The sequence below is a fragment of the Homarus americanus genome, unplaced genomic scaffold (genome assembly GCF_018991925.1).
Source record: "Homarus americanus isolate GMGI-L3 unplaced genomic scaffold, GMGI_Hamer_2.0 scaffold4896, whole genome shotgun sequence".
Taxonomy (NCBI): Eukaryota; Metazoa; Arthropoda; class Malacostraca; order Decapoda; family Nephropidae; genus Homarus; species Homarus americanus.
In genome coordinates this window covers 3,272,049-3,287,652 of record NW_024749657.1, presented here as the reverse complement: position 1 = coordinate 3,287,652, position 15,604 = coordinate 3,272,049, and the positions used below count along the sequence as shown (strand labels likewise).

At 43.9% G+C, this 15,604-nt stretch overlaps 3 protein-coding genes across 7 annotated transcripts; 2 read left to right on the top strand and 1 right to left on the bottom strand.

Annotated features, from left to right (window-relative positions):
* The first annotated feature begins 90 nt into the window (after positions 1-90).
* LOC121853421 (whey acidic protein-like) lies at positions 91-6,176 on the top strand. 3 transcript variants are annotated; one of them, XM_042347520.1, is made up of 4 exons: positions 167-273; positions 4,823-5,025; positions 5,283-5,511; positions 5,699-6,176. In XM_042347520.1, exons 2-4 carry the CDS (start codon positions 5,023-5,025, stop codon positions 5,860-5,862), a joined length of 396 nt encoding a protein of 131 aa, XP_042203454.1. In that variant the 5' UTR covers positions 167-273; positions 4,823-5,022; the 3' UTR covers positions 5,863-6,176. The 3 variants fall into 3 exon arrangements, with proteins under 3 accessions (XP_042203452.1, XP_042203454.1, XP_042203453.1); XM_042347519.1 differs by having other exon boundaries at positions 228-355; XM_042347518.1 differs by lacking the exon at positions 4,823-5,025 and having other exon boundaries at positions 91-273.
* On the bottom strand, positions 603-3,305 carry LOC121853417 (glycine-rich cell wall structural protein-like). The gene is made up of 4 exons (XM_042347511.1): positions 3,245-3,305; positions 2,197-3,049; positions 1,458-1,890; positions 603-1,056 (listed from the first exon to the last, which is right to left on the bottom strand). The coding sequence occupies exons 1-3, from the start codon at positions 3,245-3,247 to the stop codon at positions 1,490-1,492; spliced, it is 1,257 nt and encodes a 418-aa protein (XP_042203445.1). The 5' UTR covers positions 3,248-3,305; the 3' UTR covers positions 603-1,056; positions 1,458-1,489.
* Positions 6,177-8,635: 2,459 nt separating the features above from the next.
* On the top strand, positions 8,636-11,476 carry LOC121853420 (keratin-associated protein 5-4-like). Of its 3 annotated transcripts, XR_006086317.1 has the most exons (5): positions 8,637-8,815; positions 10,025-10,289; positions 10,664-10,808; positions 10,878-10,946; positions 11,168-11,476. XR_006086317.1 is itself a non-coding variant. In XM_042347517.1 (4 exons), exons 1-4 carry the CDS (start codon positions 8,669-8,671, stop codon positions 10,894-10,896), a joined length of 576 nt encoding a protein of 191 aa, XP_042203451.1. In that variant the 5' UTR covers positions 8,636-8,668; the 3' UTR covers positions 10,897-10,946. The 3 variants fall into 3 exon arrangements, 2 of the variants coding, with proteins under 2 accessions (XP_042203451.1, XP_042203450.1); XM_042347517.1 differs by lacking the exon at positions 11,168-11,476 and having other exon boundaries at positions 8,636-8,815; XM_042347516.1 differs by lacking the exons at positions 10,878-10,946; positions 11,168-11,476 and having other exon boundaries at positions 8,654-8,815; positions 10,664-10,873.
* The last annotated feature ends 4,128 nt before the right edge of the window (positions 11,477-15,604 follow it).

Sequence of the window (15,604 nt, the reverse complement as noted above, 5' to 3'; positions counted from 1 at the left end):
TTCCAATAATATTTTACGTAAATGTCCGGGTCATCATCACGAGCGCTTTTTTTTAGCAAATAATTTTAAGCAAGAATTTTAGAGTAAAAAAAAAATACAATGAATTTCTTTAGAATGTGGTCACTCGTCTAGTTCTCCCTACTGTTTCCTCAAGAATAAAACAAGTGAAGTAAGGCCGCCATGGAACACAACAACGCAGCAGCCATCCTCGGTGTTCTGGTTATTATTAAAAAGAAACAAGAGAAATCGAAGAAAAGAAAAACTACTGGACTCGTAAGTGGCTGGCGAGGAGGAGGACTGAAAGTGTTCATTATAGACTGGTGTCGTAGCTGCAGTAGGGAAGGCTGCAGGCAAGGTACTGTTTTGTTGGGCTCTGTAGTAATTTATAGAATTAACAAAAAAAAACTCTTGTTGAAGTTTTCTTATGGTATGAAACGTTGCATTGGCATAAAAATAATGTAGTTTTTATTATTATTAGATTGATGCCACTGATGGTAGACTGACACACCACCCTGCCACACTCTCTGCACAGTGATCTTAATACTCTTGTGTTCTAATCGTTAAATCATTATTAAAACATATACAGAAAATAAGCATTAATATAAAATTTAACTTGTTTATTCAGACAGTACAAGTGTAAAGGAGAAGCTCGTCAAAATTAATTTATTTCCCTATTTCTTAACTTCCTAATAATCTTAAAACCAAAGGATATATTTTTATTTATGTATTGTAAGAAATATATAACTACCACTCGGATAGTTACATATTATACCTCCTTCTAATGAACTTTTTTGAGATAAAAGTGCGTTATATCGAGGGTCCATTACAGCTAAAGTTCATTGGTGTGTTCAGTTGTTCAGTCCTTAGTTTATATCATAATGTTCAAGGCGGGTGGTAGTGCAGGTGTGGTGGTGGAGGTATAGTTGTGGTAATACTGCTCTCTGTTGGGGTACTGGAGTTATGGCTACATTGGCTGGGGAGACGAGTACCCGACTTCTAGAAGGGGACACTGGCTACTGTGGGATGTACTGACCACACACCAGCCCCGGGTTGTTACTATCCCAAAAAGAGAAACACAACACAAACATTATCCCATCCTAATTATAACAAACAAGAGAGAAGGCTAATGTACTGCATATAATCATCTCACTCACATTCTAATGTATTCTTAACTACAGAACAGTAATTGACACTTAAGTAAATGATGTAGTAATTTGCTTTTATCTCAACTCAAAGGCAGAACAGTATAGCCAGAAACAAACACAAGTAAACCATCTTACAGGAACTACAGGCAAAATACAAAAAAAAAGACCAACCTAAGATTTAAAAAAAGTAAACATGTAGATTAAGGTAATTCTATTTTTTACTTGTTGCTGTAATACTCAACCAAGTCGTTCCTTTACTTTACTTTACGTTATTCAGCACTACAGTGACATCTTCCCATAGGGGCGTTTTACCTGTGTAGAGAGGGCGAGTTTGTTGATAGTTTTTAATTGATCTGACCCGGGGGCGTCCTGCACCAGTTATAGCGGCACCTGACACCTTCAGAGCCACCACCTCCAAAACCACCTTTCACAGCACCACCTGCAAAACCTTCCTCTACCACACCACCTCCAAAACCACTTCCAAAGCCTTTCTCTACAATACCACCCCCAAAACTACCTTTCACAGCACCACCTGCATAGCCTTCTCCTACCACACCACCTCCATAGCCTTCTTTTACAACACCACCTCCAAAACCACCTGCAAAGCCTTCCTTTACCACACCACCTCCAAAACCACTTCCAAAGCCTTTCTCTACAATACCACCTCCAAAAGCACCACCTGCAAAACCTTCCTCTACCACACCACCTCCATAGCCTTCTTTTACAACACCACCTCCAAAACCACCTTTCACAGCACCACCTGCAAACCTTCCTCTACCACCACCTCCAAAACCACTTCCAAAGCCTTTTCTACAATACCACCCCCAAAACTACCTTTCACAGCACCTGCTTCTCCTACCACACCACCTCCATAACTTTTTTACAGCACCACCTCCAAAACCACCTGCAAAGCCTTCCTTTACCACACCACCTCCAAAACCACTTCCAAAGCCTTTCTCTACAATACCACCTCCAAAAGCACCACCTGCAAAACCTTCCTCTACCACACCACCTCCATAGCCTTCTTTTACAACACCACCTCCAAAACCACCTGCAAAGCCTTCCTTTACCACACCACCCCCAAAACCACTTCCAAAGCCTTTCTCTACAATACCACCTCCAAAAGCACCTTTCACAGTTCCACCTGCAAAACCTTCCTCTACCACACCACCTCCAAAGCCTTTCTTTACAATACCACCTCCAAAAGCACCTTTCACAGCACCACCTGCATAGCCTTCTCCTACCACACCACCCCCATAGCCTTCTTTTACAACACCACCTGCAAAGCCTCCTCCTACCACCCCACCTCCAAGGCCACGCTTTACAATGTTACCTCCAAGCACGGCATCGCTTGTAGTTTCGAGGTCGACACTTAAGTCACTTTCTAGGTCACTCCCTACACCTCCAAGACCACCGCTTACAACCCCTCCTCCAAAGCCTCCCCCTACAGCACCACCTCCAAAACCACCTCTAAGAATTCCTCCAAGATCACCACCTATGGCCCTACCTCCAAAATCTCCTCCAAATCCACTTCGAAGACTACCTGCAAGACCTCCAAAACCACCACCTATGACCCTACCTCCAAGGCCACCTCCAAAACCACCTCCAAGACCACCTCCAAGACTACCTCCAAGACTACCTCCAAGACCACCTCCAAATCCACTCCTTCCCACAAGACCCCTGAAGCCGCCCCCTCTCATACCAGCCTCCAGACCAAGGGCCACCACCCTCCCTCGGGGACCACGACCGACAGCCACGCCTCCAACGCCCTCTGCAGCTCCCTCCACCAGTACAGCGCCAACATGATGACGCCCAGAGCCGAGACTGTGTAGGGTGTCGGCAGCAACAGTGATGACTGCCAAGGAGAGCAGCAGCAGCGCCACCTTCAGGCTCTTAATGTCAACCTACAAGAACGGAAGACAATATTGATGGAAATATTACCCTCACTGACGAATTAGTGACAGAATTAGTGACGGTAAATTTACATCCCATTAAAGGATATAGAGGACCTATCTGATGTGGATTATTAGTATATTGAATAGAGGAAATACTGTAATTAACAAAGTGTAATTCAAGTTAGGTGAGGTGGTCAAGCTTACCATCTTGTTGTCAGTCGCGGTAAAGACGATTGTTTGAGAAATGTCACACCTGGCTCATTTATATATACTGGCAGATTGTCCCCCCAGCCCTCTAATGGTGGTTTACCTGGATGTGCAGTGTAATGGTTGACAATATTGGGATTGTCATTGCGTCACACAGGTAAGAACAAACACCCGGGGTCACATACTGCAGGTGACAGATCAGTAACTTAATTATTACCATAGAAACTCAAGAGTAATTTCACGATCGTAATTTTTTTACATAATTCTTTTAGAAAAGGTAGGCTATTATGTGTAGTCTCTTACCTGTTATATTAATATGTAATCAGGGTAGACTCGTTCTATAGCCACAAACCTATACACACAAATACAACACGGAACATGACTACACACACACAGCCACTAACACGATAATGGAAAAAAAACCTATTTACCCAAAGCCATTAATTATTCCGTCTACAATGTATTCTGAGAACGGTTACACTACAATAACCTTGAACTTGACGTTTCACACACGCCGACTCCCCTCATGACGACCATTTCACTGAATCTGAGGCTGAGTTGACACCGGAAACAACTGAACACACTAAACTGAATTTTTGTGTCCATACCTGTGTGTTGAGTGACTGTATGTTTGACTGTCTAATTACCTGAGTGGAGAAAGAGGGAAAATGATATAATGGTAACCGCTATAAAGGTCTCAACAGCTCACCTGAAGATTAACCACCCTAATGCTAATCTAATTTAACCTAACTCAATCTTATTTGTTTTATAAGATATTAGACAAGTAACATTTGATTATATCTCGTACTCGTATTGCAGCTATTCACCATGGTATGAGGCGGGGATAACACTCACGTAGCTACGCAGGCTCACCACACTCACGGTACTCCATCTCCCTAAACACACCCAAACTTAACCTAATCAGTTCTTCCTCACAGTTCTCTCGTAATTCACAATTATTTCACTACCCAATCATGAAGGCTGTATAAAAATCTTTAGGTTTCATTTTTGCTTTGTGAATAGTCAGTCATTGTAGTGGGTGGAGTCAGTGGGGAGCCTATCTGGAAAAATGATGGCTGGTGTGATAAGTTGTGCAGCGGTTATGTTTGACGGGTGTTGTAAACCTCAGCCAAGTTGTCCTAAGCTTCACACTCGACGCATTTTTAATCAAATCTTCATATTTCTTTTCAACATGACACTCCCTTCCTGGGGTTTCCCGGAGAGATATTGTTTTGACGAGAGAGAGATCTTACGTGAAATCCCGAGAGCAGAAACTTTCACAATATCCTAATGTTCCTGTAAATCCTTTGTTGATATTATCTCTCTTATATGATTTAACACATAAATATTCCACATATTATCTTAAATTAAACCTCCAATTGTTGTTATAGAGGAAAAGTTACTTCCACTGCCTCGTGCAGAAGATGGAGTATCCTAAACATATACTATAAATACTCGAGGATAATGTTTATGTATTGTTGCTCGAGAACTTTTGAAACTGTAATTTTGTCCGTATTATTTTTTTGTATTGGTGATAATAATAAAAGATAAATAATAACTACATAACACAAATAGATGATCGTGAGGACCCACACGATGGAGGGTCAACTTCCTTCAAGGACAAAAAGGTTGGCGGATTCCAAATGCTTGTTGACACTTGAATCAAAGAAGTGTTGTAAGAATTTCCTGGAGCAAACATCCAGCCGTTAGCCTGGGTATATATACAACAAGTGCATGGAGCTGCCAGCACACGACAGCTTCATACCACGACAGACATGGTAAGATCTGCAGCTTAGTGACATCACGTAGATGGTGGTAGAAGCCCATTATTATAGTCTAAAATATAGAGAAGATTGTCTTAAAATTCAGGTAATGCAAGCTAAAACGTAAAGTGTTAGGGTGAGTTATAAAACAGGGAATTCATTTATGTTAGCGTAAATGTATGTCTTGTTGAGGCGTGAGTTGGATTAAGTCACGTCTGAGACTACTGTTTCCCTTCTTGTATTGAGATGACTGTTCTCTATCTGTGGCACAGGGAGGCATCAAGTGTGTGACAGTGCTGGTAGTGGTGACTTTGGCCGCCGTCACCCTCGCCGCCGAGACCAGGTTCAACTTGGGCTCCCTCATCGCTGGGCTGAATGATGGCGGCTCTGTTAAAGGAGGCTCTGTTAAAGGCGGCTGTCGGTACTGGTGCAGGACACCCATGGGACAGTCTTACTGCTGTGAGGAGAACTCTGACCCTCAAATCTCGCTCTCGACCAGAGGTGAGTCACAACCCTCTCAATTCTGTGCAATGTCGCCAACGTATTTATTTTTTATAGATTGGTACAATTATGTTCTTCTGTTGTTTATCATTTGCTTTTTAATTTGACTTTTGAGGATAAGAACAACATGATTTACTCCTACATAAAGAATAATTATAACACACACTGACTCGTCTTATATCCACAGTTAAGTCTGGCAGATGTCCACCAGTACGGCATCAGTGTCCCCCTGTGAGGTCGTTCGCCATTCGTCCCACCCAGTGTAGTGACGATTCCAGGTGCCCCGGCCGAGACAAGTGCTGCTACGACACCTGCCTCCAGCACCACACCTGTAAGCCGCACGTCTACTAGTGTTGCCAGATGTAAGCCGCACGTCTACTAGTATTACCAGATAACATCAATGTAGTGGTGGTGGTTACGTCATCATCAACCTTGTTGACCACACGTGACCAAAACCATCGTAGCTCTTATAGTTAATACGGCCTGGGCTCCACCTTCTGTTGTGCCTCGTTGCTGTTTCATTGTCACAGGCTCATTTGGTGTTGTTTATTCGCAATATTACAAGTAAAAATAAATCCCACAAAATCTCTGTATAAAACTGCTACTGCAATCGCTTACAACTTTTTTTTTCAGGATGGAATAAAATTTAGCTTTCATAAAATTTTCGTGTTCTTTTTTTTTTTCTTAGTGAATATATTTGGTGAAGCGGGAAGGTGTTGGGACTCCGTTTAGTGGCTCCTGACGCTGCTGTATACTAACTCACACTTCAGCTGAGTCTTATTACCCATTGCTTGAATAATGTGCAGCACAATATAAGACACGGCTGAGAGATGGGCAGTGAATACATCTACACATTGAACTAGACGAGTGAATATTGACCACCAGTAAAACAGAACAAGAGCGAGAGAAAAAAAAAGGAAAAATAAATATACATGTAGACAGATAAGTAGATAAAACAAGAGATAGAAGAATACATAGGAAGACAATCAGCTAAATACGTATATAAGACAAAGGAAGAGATAATTGAGCTGAAGGTGGACAATGAACAGGGCGAACTAGTGGTTATGTAAGGCATCAGTGAGGGTCGACCACGTACCCAACCTCGTCCTAACCTGGCCATCCACTTCCCTCCACTCACACACCCTCCACCCACACACCCTCCTACACTTCCCTCCACCCACACACCCTCCTTCACTTCCCTCCACCCACTCACCCTCCTTCTCCCTCCATCCATACACCCTTCTTCACTTCCCTCCACCCACACACCCTTCCCTCCACCCACTCACTTCCCTCCATCCATACACCCTTCTTCACTTCCCTCCACCCACACACACCCTCCTTCACTCTCCCTCCACCCACCTCCTCTCTCCCCTCCACCCACACACCCTCCTACACTTCCCTCCACCCACACACCCTCCTTCACTTCCCTCCACCCACTCACCCTCCTTCTCCCTCCATCCATACACCCTTCTTCACTTCCCTCCACCCACACACCCTCATCTCCTTCTCTATCCACCTCTACACTTCCTTACTTCCACTCCTCTTCTCCTCATCCCCTTCTTCCTTCCCTCCACCCACCACTGCCCTCCCCTCCTTACTCTCCACCACCTCCTACCCTCCACCCACCCTCCTTCACTTCCTCTACCCTCCTCTCCTCCTTCTCTGCTCTCATTCTTCCTCCCTGTCTTCCCTCCCCACACCCTCCTTCCTTCCCTCCACCCACTCACCCCTCCTCCCTCCACACCTCCCTACTTCCCTCCACCCACCCCCTCCTTCTCTCCTCCATCCCCACCTCCTTTACTTCCCTCCCACCCCTCACCCTCCTTCACTTCCCTCCACCCACTCACCCCTCCTCCCTCCATCCACACCCTCCTTCCCTTCCCTCCCCCACCTCCCTTCTCCCCTCCATCCCACACCCTCCTTCACTTCCCTCACACCCCTCCCTCCCTTCCCCACTTCCTCCCACCCCACACACCCCTCCTTCTCCCTCCATCCCCCACCTCCTTTGCCCCCTCACCCCACTCACCCCTCCCCTCCCCTCTCCCTCCCCCCTCCTTCACTTCCACCCACCCACCCTCCTCCCTCTTCCACTTCCCTCACCCCTCACCTCAACTTCCTTTCTCCCCTTGCCTCCTTCCTCCATCCCCCTCCTTCACTTCCCTCCCACCCTGCCTCCTCCTCCATCCCACCTCTCACTTCCTCCACCCCACACACCCCTCCTTCTCCCTCCATCCCCACCTCCTTTACTTCCCTCCACCCACTCACCCTCCTTCACTTCCCTCCACCCACTCACCCTCCTTCTCCCTCCATCCACACACCCTCCACCTGACGTAGCTGTAGTCTTTCCTCAGTTGTCACAAGCCATCGTCCGCGAGTTTTCCCCCGAGGATGAACCATTCCTGAGTCATTCTTCTCCATAATGACTGTGCGGTTTCGTTCGACACTTCTTCGCTCGTCTTAGAAAAACGATCATTACCACAGATAGATAAGGTGGTGGAGCTGTTAATCCATAAATTCTTATATTAAGTAAAGAAAGAGAATTAGCGAGTGAAAGAGAAACAAAATTCAGAGATTGAGAAAGAATGAGAGACAGAGGAAGTGGGATAAATAACCAAAGAAGTAGAATGATAGAGAGTGAAGGAAAGAGAGAGGCACAAGTGTAAGTCATAACAACAGGTGACATGACGGTGTTAACAAGAAGACATTGAGGGCAAGTTGGTGATGATACGAGGCACAGAAACTACACCTACAGTACACCTCCTTCCACCACACTGCTGCACCCCTCCACCTCCATCCACCACACTGCTGCACCCCTCCACCTCCATCTACCACACAGCACCCCTCCACCTCCATCTACCACACAGCACCCCTCCACCTCCATCTACCACACAGCACCCCTCCACCTCCATCTACCACACAGCACCCCTCCACTCTCCATGTAACTGTTGTTTACATATGCTGACAACAAATGGAGTGTTGTCTTGTCGTGATGATCCAGCGCTCGACTCTGTCATATCAATATTGTCGTATCTGTATTTGTTATGGCCCGATTAAAATATTCTTATTTTAATTTCAAAGTCGAGGAAACTAAGATGTTTAAAGAATTGTTTTGGTTTTCTTAAGAGATTCCAATGATATTTTAGATAGTGATCACAAAATGGCCTCTCCTCTCACTCCCTCCCTCACCACACTCTCCCTCCATCCATCCTTCACCCACCACACCCTCCCTACTTCACTACACTCTCCCTCCCTCCCAAGGCCACCTGACACTGGGTGTTCATCTCTACCTTCAGCAGCTGTCAAGGTGAGACTGATGATGCACTGTGAAGGCACTTAAGCTTATGTCAGGTGATGTGTGTGTGTGTGTTGGTCACCCCCCCCTCCCTCCCTCTCCCACCAAACTCTGTGTATCCTGGTGAATTAGTTGACTTATTGTGTCTTGGTGATTTACATGAGCAAATATATATATATATTCTATTAAGCGAGAGTATGTTGGCGATGCTAGTCAATGAGATTAATTCATGATAACTATGATATAACTCCAGTGGGTTTTTAAGCGAGCACCTCAGGGGCTGTCAGCTGGCCTCCTGCAGTACATTAACATGACATAGTTTTAAATAGAACGACGGCGTCTTTGATTGGCTGATTCACCAACCACTTAGAGGCGAGTCGTACACAAACACGTCGAACAAGAGGGAAAAGTTATAGTTTATGATAAAAACCGAACTATGAGATATTATTATTCCACAGAGCGTTGTTATTGTGTTGTCTTATTTATTTGTATACTAAAATGGTGAGTCTTGGAGCAGGTTAAGTTAGATCTTCGTGGGTAATGGTGACAACGTTGTATTGGTCACACCGTCAAGAAGGAAAGGATAAAGAAGTTGGTTGGTGTATCCCACAATATTGTCATCTCTTCTGTGAGGATTTTCATGTATCTGATTTACTTGTTTCATGTTTCTTCTGTCAATAGTTATATCATTTAATAAAGTAAAGCACTAGCATCTAAAACAGTATACAGAGGTGTAAGTACACAAGATAGCAAATGACGTAAATAACTTGGCGAAGATAAACAACTCAGCGAAGTAGAGAGATAGGAGCAGTGTCATCACCCTGAGGTGTTATCGTCAGCACTTGAGAGGCTCCCGTGATGTTGATGTCATACACGATGAAGAAACACCAACAACAATGACATTATAAGCGAGGATTCCCCGAAACTTACCCAGGTAATGGTAGACGGAGTGTATATAAACCCCAAGACAGCAGTTATTCTGAAGCAGTGACAAATGAGTTCTTCATTTTTATTTTGAACTCTTTGACACATGAACTCCATATACTTGGTTAAATTATCACCTATTGGCCTTAACGTAATCTAGCCTTCCCAAACCATACCTAACCTAACTTATCCTATCCTATTCAGCTTACAGTGTGAAGTAATGTACTCATTTGGCTGCTTTGATCATTGTGTAAAGGATTACATTGAGTAAATAATTCCCAAATCTACTTTCATCAGGTGAGAATGAAGGTGGCGACTTTTGTGCTGGCGGCTGTGGCGGCTGTTACCGTGGCTCAGAAAACACGTGGCGGCTTTGGCGGGGGCTTCATCTCTGCGGGCATAGGAGGGGGTGGCGGCGGCGGCTGTAACGGCGGCTACGGGTGTGGTGGCGGTGGCGGTGGCGGTGGCGGCGGGGGCGGCTGCAGGTACTGGTGTAGGACCCCTTATAATCAGTACTACTGCTGTGAGAATGGCGGCTCCCACCCTGGCAACCGACCCATTGGTACGTCGAACGAGAGAGACAGACAGACAGACATAACACTACTTCACATCATCTTGTCACTTTCAGTACCTTCCATCTTCCTACGCCTTGTCTTAGCTTACATTAGTCCAGTTACTTGAGTATGTATATAAACGGTGCAGGTAGATAAACAGTTGTAAACACTATGTCGATTTAACCAAGAATAACTCAAGGAAGTTTTTTTATAAGTTGTCTGTTTGTCTGTCTTTGTTTGGTTTTCTGTTATTGTTTATGTTTGTCGTGTGTGTGTGTGTGTGTGTGTGACCTTAGTATGATTTCAGTGTATGTTGATGGTTATGAGAGGTGATAATTATGGAAATGATGATGATGATGATGATGATGTTTGTCGTCCACAGTGAAGCCTGGCAGATGCCCTCCAGTCAGGCCTCAGTGCCCCCCTACTCGCTTCGCCGGGAGACCAAATCAGTGTAGCAGCGATTCCTCCTGCCCGGGCTCCCAGAAGTGCTGTTATGACACCTGCCTCAACCATCACACCTGCAAGTCTCCCGGCTACCACTAGTATACCACCACACCTGCACCAGTACTGCCTCTCAACCACCACACCTGCAAGTCTCCCGGCTACCACTAGTATACCACCACACCTGCACCAGTACTGCCTCTCAACCACCACACCTGCAAGTCTCCCGGCTACCACTGGCTACCACCACACCTGCCAGTACCTCTCAGCCACACCCACCACGTGCCCTGTGCCTCTCCAGCACACGCAGTCTCAGCCACACTGGTATACCACCACACCTGCACCAGTACTGCCTCTCCAGCCACCACCTGCAGTCTCCCGGCTACTACTAGTATGCCACCACACCTGCACCAGTACTGCCTCTCAGCCACCACACCTGCAAGTCTCCCGGCTACCACTAGTATACCACCACACCTGCACCAGTACTGCCTCTCAACCACCACACCTGCAAGTCTCCCGGCTACCACTAGTATACCACCACACCTGCACCAGTACTGCCTCTCAACCACCACACCTGCAAGTCTCCCATCTGCCACAACACTGTCTTGCTCCTCCAATTCAATTTAATTCCTTACGTACAAGTGTCACACCACCCGCCTATCATAACATATACTGTTAAGTCAGGATATATGTTAAGTGAATGCTTATAGATTATGTTTTCTTGAACTATAATAAAAGTCTTTAAAAAATCTATGATAATTTGAATCATGGGATGATACTATAATATACCTGCATTATAACACCTGTACTATAACACCTGTATTGTAACACCTGTACTATAACACCTGTATTACAACACCTGTATTACAACACCTGTATTACAACACCTGTACTATAACACCTGTACTATAACACCTGTATTATAACACCTGTATTACAACACCTGTACTATAACACCTGTATTACAACACCTGTATTACAACATCTGGACTATAACACCTGTATTATAACACCTGTATTATAACACCTGTACTATAACACCTGCATTACAACACCTGTACTATAACACCTGTACTAAAACACCTGTATTATAACACCTGTACTATAACACCTGTATTATAAAACCTGTACTATAACACATGTATTATAACACCAGTATTACAACACCTGTACTATAACACCTGTATTATAACACCTGTATTATAACACCTGTATTATAACACCTGTACGTTAAGAGAAGCTGTATCCATGTGTGTTTGTGGGATTCATGATCATGTGGCTATTACATGACTACAGAGGAGGAGCCAAGGTAGTTGTGGTAAGGGTGTGGTCACATTCTCAGGGGTAACCACAGCTGTCCCTCGGACCCTCCCGGGGCCCCTCCTCCTCCTCCTCCTCCACACCACACCCCAACAATCCAGCCAGCCTGGGGAGGTGTTGTGGGGTCTATTATGTAACTTTTATCTCACGCCTCCCTCCATCCCTCTGCACTCCATCCTTCACTCATACTTCCCTTCTTCTCTCTGTATCCCATCCTTCCTCATATTTAGTACCTCACTCCATCCCACCCTCCCTCCCTCTGTATTCCATCCTTCCTCACTCCTCCATCCCACCCTCCCTCCTCTGTATTCCATCCTTCCTCCTCCTCCATCCCCACCCTCCTCCCTCCCTCTGTATTCCATCCTTCCTCACTCATCCATCCCACCCTCCTTCCCTCTGTATTCCATCCTTCCCTCACTCCTCTCCATCCCCCCTCCCTCCCTCTATTCATCCTTTCCTCCTCCATCCCCCCTCCCCTCCTCTGTATTCCATCCTTCCTCGCTCCTCCATCCCCACCCTCCCCTCCCCTCTGTATTCCACTCCTCCTCCCACCCTCCCTCCCTCTGTATTCCATCCTCCCTCACTCCTCCCTCCCATCATTTACACCTATAATATCTCCTTGTAGTGATAGGTATTGTCACACTATACTACAATATAGTGTGTCAGTGGGGGAAACAGTGGCCAGGTGTATTAAAGAATAAGGAACACATTGAAGTGGCTTAGAATAATCAACCCCGTCCTTGATAATGTTAGTAGATTAACCGCGCAGGACTCTTAAAAGATGGTGGTGTTGTTATTATTGTTGTTGTGTCGGGTTTATTACAGCTGGCAGGGTTATTAAGCGTCTTTCAGGAAATATTAAACACCTTTCAGAAAGTCATAGTACAGGACACACACACATCATATAAACGGGAACGCCCAATCCAGTTTATATCGGCCCAGCGGTATTGTCATCTTAGTGAGCGTTTCCACTGATAAAAATATTTCCCATTTTCAGTGAATGATATCGATGATTACTACTCTCATTAAAAACTTCCATCTATACTCATATACAAAATAGACTCAGGGAATGAAGAAAGTGATTTATATTAGTTAATTTTAGACGTAATGGAGGACAGTGCAAGGTTAAGGTGACACACTGCGCGCATCTCGTATAAAAAAAAACTACTAGAGGAGGTATATAGGGGCAGCCATCACCCGTTCCTCGCTAAGAGTTACATCAGACTCGCATAGGGTAAGTTGTACTCTACGTCTCCGTACTAACAATTTAAAAGTATATTTTCATCTTGTAAATAGAATACTTCTCAATTATATTAAACTTATTCCTGAAACTAAACTTTATCAGTAAGTTTATTTCAGGAGATATTGTACTTTTTTAAAACACGCTTTTTTTTAATCTTGTGGTGCTTAATTTTATGTTGTATATTTATTTGACATTATTTGTTTCATCTGACTGTTTTCTCTGTTTTCTCTAAGACCAAACCATCACTCAACTCCTTCAGAGAACTGTGTGGTGGCGAATCCCTAGTCCACTGAAGTATAAAATATTTATATACAATAATTCTGAAAAGTAGACTAACGCACATTATTTCTTTGTCAGTTGTGTACAATGTTGAAGACAATACTGGTAGCATGCTTGGTGATGGCGGCTGTGGTCGTGGTGACAGCCAACCCACAGCACTTCAACTCTCAGTGGTACCCGGGACTTCAACAAGGCTGGGGCAACAACTTCTTCAACCACAACCCAGGTTACGGCTATGGTGGGTGCAGGTACTGGTGCAGAAGCTTCTACAACAACAACTACTACTGCTGCAGTTCTCCTAACCAGCAGGGCGGCTTCTTCTGAACCTGACAACACGTACAGTATACAGTAGCTGGGTATTATGGGATGGTTCTTCTGCTTCATTAAATGAACTTAATGAAATTCTTATCTCTTCTGGGGTAATTTGAAAACGTTTGTAATATGTAAACTTTTATCCTGTTGTAATTGAATAAGGACTGTTATACTATTTTTATTTTATTCCTACCACTATTGTCGTATTTTTCGGAGCAAGTTTCTATAGACAGGATCAAGTTCTTATAGAAACATTGAAGACGAAAATGGAGACATCGAGCATCGCGTGCGTTTTGTTTATATTTTTCAAGAAATGGCGAAACGAATATGATCAATACTGTTTTCGTCGCCGTTAATTTGCACCAAAAGTAAAACACTTAAACAAGAAGATTTATATGTATACAGATGTCAATTTTCTCTTATATCACTCATCACAACAAATGCTCTATAATAATAATAACTTAGGTACAGTAGTTACCAAGATGACAATAATCGCTTGTAGATATAATGTATTTTCTTCCATCTCAGTTCCTTATATATATATAAATATACTGTATTGAGCTTTTAATTCGGAAATAGAACATCATCCTTATTCAAACGAATTCAACTTACAAGCGAAATGAAGTCAAGTTACCTGTTAAGTGAGGCCAAGATACCTATCAAAGAATATAATAATAAAGACAGGAAAGCGTCTACCCTTACCAATAAAAATAAACGTGAGCCACTAAGCTCCGATCAACGCCATCTGTTGGCAACGCGGCTAACTAAAAAGCCCGGGGCGCATAAGGGTAGCATTCCATGTTTCCATGGTAACCAAAGGAGTACTTGTGTTTATCGCTTTCATGTTGCGATATAACATTGATCATATAGAATTTACTGTGTGATATTGTATGCGTGTGTGTGTCAGTATGTATGCGTGTGTGTGCATGTATCCACATTAAGAACGTCAAGGCAAAGACGTCAAGGTAATAATATTACATTGACGTCTTTCCCTTGACGTTCTTAATGTGTACACATGCACACACACACACACATACAATATCACACAGTAAATTCTATATGATCAATGCTATATAGCAACGTGAAAATGTTAAACACAAGCTCAGGGTGATATGTTTTTGTACGTGCGCACACGGTACACGGTGATGGTGACGCCCACTCATGGTTAAATATCCCGGTCTTCCTGTAAACCAGGGGTCCGCAACCTTTTTATACTAGTCGGCCACTTCAGCTGGAAAATAATCAGCGATCGGCCGCAGCTGTATTCAGACAAAAAAAGTCAATAACGCATTCCACAGGATTGAATGAGCAAGCAGAAATGCAGGACTATATTTTACTTTAAGAAGAATTCTTACAAACAATACCGATATACAGGCATTCACATTTGAAATACAAAACAAAACAAAACAAAACAGAAAGGTACCTAACGATATATTGCAGAGCAGAAAGCCTTGTGATATATTTTGAATAAATATGTCTTTCCGCTGTTACTATAAGGTAGCATAAAGCTGACTTTTGCAATGCGAAATAAGGGTTCACATTCCACTCACAGAACAATACTAAAACTAATGTGAGGGTTGAGCCTGGATATGATTTGCAATTCCAGCAAAATTTGGTTTAAATTTGGTAGCAGCAGCCTTCACAAGTTCTGTGGTGTGAATGTTGGTGAGCTTTGAACGGTACTTGTTTTCACAAAGGTAAGCAAATACACTTCTGATTGTTTTG